The 6,397-nt window shown below is 33.1% G+C and overlaps 1 protein-coding gene across 1 annotated transcript; it reads left to right on the top strand.

The window, feature by feature from the left end:
• Window positions 1-205: 205 nt before the first annotated feature.
• Window positions 206-865, top strand: LOC137647839 (uncharacterized). The gene has a single exon (XM_068380797.1). It carries the CDS (start codon window positions 206-208, stop codon window positions 863-865), a length of 660 nt encoding a protein of 219 aa, XP_068236898.1.
• The last annotated feature ends 5,532 nt before the right edge of the window (window positions 866-6,397 follow it).

Raw genomic sequence — 6,397 nt, 5'->3', positions numbered from 1 at the left:
TAGTCACATTCCTAAGTTCGGAGGACCTCTCTCTTGACAAATCCTACGCCACCCTCCTCTGTGACATCGGCACTGGTACACCTAGACCCTTGATTACTTCTCCCATGCACTGATAGGTGTTTTGGTTTCATTCATGGCCTTACACATCCCTCTCGCCATTTTACTGCACAGCTACCGAAGACAGTTCATTTGGCATGGCATTAATATGGATGTTGAGGATTGGGTTCACACCTGTACTTCATGCCTAAACTCAAAAGCACACCAACACACATATTTTGGAGTGGGCACCTTTCATGAACCTCAGTGGTGCTTTGCCCATATTCGTGTCGATGTTGTAGGTCGTCTACCCACATTACATGGACATTGTTACCTGTTTACCATCATCAATCGCTCTACTCGTTGGCCTGATGCCATTTCCATGGAAACTGCAACATCCGCCTCGTGTATATCTGCCTCACTCTTATGTTGGATGGAAAGATTTTGTATCCCACGGCATATTAATTCCGACAGGAGTACCACTTACACCTCTCAATCGTGGACATCCATAGTGAGTCTCCTGGATATCACCCTTCAGCAGATAACCGCATATAATCCTGCTGCCAACGGTACGGTTGAATGTTGTCACTCTACCTTCAACGCAGCTTTGATGTCCCGCTGCAAGGACTCCAACTGGTTTACTCAGCTTTCTGGGGTCCTGCTGGTACTAAGGATCACTCCTAGAGAGGCCCTGAGTGTCTCGGCTGCTGAAATAGTGTATGGAGACCTGTTGGTTGTCCTTAGCAAATTTTCTTCCATCTGCAACATCCTCCAACAATCTCCAGAGCCAGCGTCACGTTGTAAAATTTACTCCATGCCACCAGAATAGCAAGCCAACACCTAAGAAACACATAACAACAGATCTGCACTCATCAATGCATGTTTTCCTGTGCAACGACACTAGCAAGCCACCATTAATGACCCATTACACGGCCCTTTCATCGTGATCCGTCGTACGCTGAAAGCATTCCTCATCAACATACGTGGCAAAGAAGAAGGGGTCTCCATTCATCACCTGAAACCTGCATATCTCCAGCCAGATGACGAATCTACAGTACACCACTCAAAAGCATGGGGCCCTATTTCACATGTATGTCTTTTTCAGTTGGAGGGGGGGGGGGGGGGTTGAGCCATGTCCTGCATATGTATCACACGCTCGTACACTGTAATGTTATTTCTTATTTTTTTTTATATTGTCGTTACGACTCCCCCCTCTCACTAATAACTTGTTCATTGCTGTATTTTTCTGCATCATTGTGTTTAAATTTTTGTGCTGTTCCTGACTGGAAAGGGTTATTCAAGTACACAAGCTTCGACCAAATAAATTTCAGTTGCATTCACGAAAGTATCTCAGTCACAACATATCTGCTCGCCGGCACAGAAATAAGGAATCAGATGGAATAGCGCGCCTAATTATTATTATTATTATTATTATTATTATTATTATTATTATTATTATTATTATTATTATTATTATTATTATTATTATTAACCAATATTCAACCCTATTTGGAAAAGCAAAATGCTCTAAGCCCACTGGCTCCAACAGGAAAAACCACCCAGTGAGGAAAGGAGATAAGAAAACAGATAGAATAGTGTGCCTGAGTGCACCCTCAAGCAAGAGAACTCTAACCCAAGACGCCATGGAACTACTGAAGAATAGATAACAATGGTTTGAAATATATGATTATTGATACCTATGTCAAGTAAATTATTTATAAAAGCAGTAATCAAGACAGGAATATATGATTATTGATGCCCTAATTTGGTCACATTACTCTTGTCAGGCAGGATTCTCTGCGACAGCTGTATGTTTAGATTATTACATTAGTGGTATTTATTTCGTAAACCACTTATCAGTAAATAATTTTTAAATTATTCTGGCTCCCTCTTTTTTATTTACATAAAAATACCTGTTAATTACCTTAAGCAAATTTCATAAAAGGCTTACATATCACTTTTTCAAGACGAAGCCTTCTTCAAGACGTCGGTTGTCACCCATAACAACTCCCCCTCAGTGGTGTTTGCGATTCCACAATCCTTATTATTCACAGATATCAAAAGTTCAAAATTACAAAGAAAGTTTTTATGTTGAAAAGGTCAACATAAGTCTCTCTTTCATAATTTACTTATGAAAGATTTATTGTTACTATTATTAAAATATGTTATTTTAATTGCTCAACACTTCTCTTATAGTTTATTTATTTCCTTATTTCCTTTCCTCACTGGGCTATTTTTCCCTTGGGCTTATAGCATCCTAATTGTCTAACTAGTGTTGTAGCTTACATAATAATAATAATAATAATAATAATAATAATAATAATAATAATAATAATAATCATCATCGATAATAATAATAATAATAATAATAATAATTATAATAATAATAATAATAATAATAATAATAATAATAACACTATAGAACTTAGAGACTGAAGTGTCTATCAAGGAACTAGAATGAGTAGGCCTTGTTGAAGAGAAAAATTCCAGAATTTCATGGAAAATGAGATCTTGTAAACCAAACAAGCAAGTCCCGGTTTGATGGACAAAACAGCTCATCTGCTAGTAGCATAAATATTTTTTCAATGACTAAACTTTTATGGAGCTCTGCTGCCCATTGCCTAAGTTTAGGATGCATGTTGTTTTTTTATTTTAGCGTGATTAAATAAAGTAGAAAAACGCTTAAAAGTTTGTTTATTTTTTTTCTTCAGAACGACCCACTCCACAATACACACACACACACACACACACACACACACATATATATATATATATATATATATTTATATATATATATATATATATATATACATATATATATATATATATATATATACTGTATATGTATATATATATATATATATATGTATATGTATATTCCAATATGATGGTAATAACACTAAGAGAGAGGAAAAGTGCAACAAGGATACGAGACCGTACTGAATTAGATGATATGTAAAGAGCATTTAAGGAAAAGAAATGGTCATGAGCAAGACATATAATGAGAATGACAGATAATATATGGATATTAGAAATAACAGAATAGGTCCCTAGAGATTGTAAAAGAAGAAGAGGAAGGAACAGAAGACGAAGGCTTGACGAACTAAGAAAGTTTGCGAGTGTGGACTCGTATAGAAAAAACCATAAAGATAGAATTTTAATGGCATGTCCGAGGCCCACGTTCAGCATGGACTAGTAAGGTCTGATGAAGATATGTATATACTTGAACTTAATAGTTATTAACGTAACCTAACATCTACACTCAAGTAAGATTTAGAAGCTGTTCATATATTTCCCTCAAAGTAAAGTAGAAAAATGGGATAAATGAAGACAACATATCTAATTTCATTAACAAACGAAATAAATCTTTCAAGCCGAGATGGGAATAATAAGACAAACCAATTAAACAGACACCAGAATGTTTGGCCGGAAAGAAAGTAATCAAGAACACAAGTATTTCTATTTAGACTTTTAGAGCAAGTAAGGCTGAAAAGTGAATGATGTTGGCAATTTCTCATTTCCTTCGGTCCCATTTACAAGAGGTTGACGAAAAGACATCCTAATGCCCTGAACAGATTTTTCCGTTTCTTTTTCTCTCTCATCTGTCGTCAGTCACTCACGAATGTTAGACAATCGACAATATTAATAATATAGAGCATATCTTATTTAAAATCTCCTTTATTCGAGTATCTATTTTCCTTGAAGTAATTAATCCAGTTGTCAACATTGCAAAGGAAGAAAAATAGAAGTGAGAAATAATAACAAAAATCAATCACCAATTCAAAAACAAACAAGCGAAAAGGAAAATGAAACTCCACCGCTTTCCAAAAATTACAAATTCATAAGAAATTTTTGGTCTCAAAGAAACCAATCAGACAACTGTCAAAAGTCTCGCAGAAGGATATTCCTTGCTGAATCTTTATGAAGAGTGAAATATCTATCTCAAAACCCTAACAATGTCAATCATTTCGCATAATAAGTTTACATCTTCAGAAAAATATGTAAAACTTTTAGTTTCCGCTTACATATATATATATATATATATATATATATATATATATATTCTTACGAAGCTGGTCTAGTGTAGAGAAAGTAACGTAGTTCAATTATGATATTATTCTTATTTTATATTGCTTTCATATATGCATTGAAGAGATGAACTTGGCATCCCGTAAAAGGAGCTCCTCTCATGTAGATGTAAGTATTTTATGTAAATTATGTAAGACTTTCGTCGGGAATTTCATTGTATTATTTATTCACGTTAATATATGTAAATTTAGGTTATTTTTAAGAATGAACTTTTTATTTCATGTATGTTTGGTATGATGTCATACATAATCTCTTTGATAGTGTTTCGAGATTCGTGCGAGATATTAACAAGGGCTTAGGTAATGTTCTTTTATATTTTATGAAATGTTGCATCATGTTTGAAAGAGAATGTTCTGTAACATGTGCTTTGGTAAATTCTCTATCATGTACTTTAGAAACTTTGCGAAGGCCCTGTGAGGGGATGTTAACTTTTTTTTCTCATTTCGAGGACAAAGGGTGGGCGTAGCTAGCTGGTTGAGAGAGCCTTCTGGTGTATCATGAGTACAGCGTTCGGGAGAGGATACTTGGCAACTTTGAAGCTCGACCCAGCCCCCACACTACCACACTTTAATCCTGGAACCTTCTGGAATTAGCCAAATTTCATATAAAAGTTGACACCTAGGATAGGTTTCCTAGATCAGGATAGAGATTGCAACCTAAGACAGATAACTTTGCCTCTCTCCCTCTCGCACATAGCTCCGAGTATTGTTGTTGAAAGTGGTCAGTACATTTTAGTGTGTTCTCTCCTAAGCGACGCTCTGCCCCAAAGCAAATCGTGTGTCGAAAAGATACGTAAGATGGAACGGTGATTTTTAATTCATTGTAATAGGGCGAGTGTTAGCATTTTGTAAAGTTTGAAAACGGCCCTGCAGGAAGGTTAAGATACTGTAACATGATTTAGTTATCTATTTCTCATCAAGTTTCAAACTTGAATATTGTATTATTCAGTTTTAATTTCAAGCTTTTGTATATTTTACATTGCATTACTTCTTTTCTTAGTTTAAGATATATTGAGATATAATAGTTCAAGTCATGTTATTATATAATTTCAGATCGTAACATTTTTGTCTTAAACTAAGTTTTGCTCAGACTTAATAGTTCCCCGTAACTTATTTTTTATGTGTAAATTCTTTTCAAAGTGTTGTAATTTATATGGAATATATTTATTTTTGTAAGGAGTGTATTATTCCAATCATCATTATCTAAAACCAGTTCTGCTCGTATCCTGTTAAGAACCACGGTAAATTTTAGATACATCTTCATAATACTTGAGAGTAATTATTCAGTTTAATTTCTAGTGTATTCAAAAGACTTTTGGATATTCAGTGTTTTATATATTGATGTCTGGGAGTTATTTAACTGTGTCAGGAATTTAAAGTGTAACAGTTTTAACGTAGAAGCAAAAAAGGGTCTTTGGAATTTGAGAGGTTGATTACTTGCCAGTCGTAGTATATATAATATCATATGCGTGGTTCCAATTCAAGAGCTATGGAATACAATATTTTCAGTCCCCAGACCAGGAAGCCATCCTAATGATATATATATATATATATATATATATGCAGTATAAATGCAAATATGCATATATTAATATACAACTATATATATATATATATATATATACATATATATGTATATATATACAGTATATATATATATATATATATACACACACATATATATATATATATATATATACATATATACATATATTCATTACACATAAACACACACACACACACACACATATATATATATATATATATATACATATATATATATATATATATATAGATAGATATTCATTACACATACACACACACACATATATATATATATATATATATGTGTGTGTGTGTGTGTGTGTGTATGTGTGTAATGAATATAGCCACGTTACTAATAATATTTTGATTGGATTATTTTTTAATCTTCGTACATTTTTATAATACCAATGTATAGTATAATCAATTTTAAGACATTTTTTCATAGGAGATATTCAACTGAACATATGAACATATTCTAACATCGAGCTACAAGCTATATCAATCAAAAAAGAGGATTTTTCCCCCTCGATTTCCTTCCATGTCTCCAAATTTTTGTAGAGGCCTGTTTATTACTGAATTAGCTTTGCTAAACAATGGCATCCAGTTATTTTTCCAGTCGCAAATGAAAACGATATATATATATATATATATATATACATATATATGTACGTATATATATATATATATATATATTTATATATATATATATATATATATATATATATATT

This window comes from Palaemon carinicauda, chromosome 10 (genome assembly GCF_036898095.1).
Source record: "Palaemon carinicauda isolate YSFRI2023 chromosome 10, ASM3689809v2, whole genome shotgun sequence".
Classification (NCBI taxonomy): Eukaryota; Metazoa; Arthropoda; class Malacostraca; order Decapoda; family Palaemonidae; genus Palaemon; species Palaemon carinicauda.
The sequence above is the reverse complement of the archived record's forward strand: the minus strand, read 5'-3'. Positions and strand labels throughout refer to the sequence as shown.

Coding starts and splice junctions, on each gene's coding strand:
- LOC137647839 (XM_068380797.1), top strand. CDS start 206: ATGGATGTTGAGGATTGGGTTCACACCTGTACTTCATGCCTAAACTCA.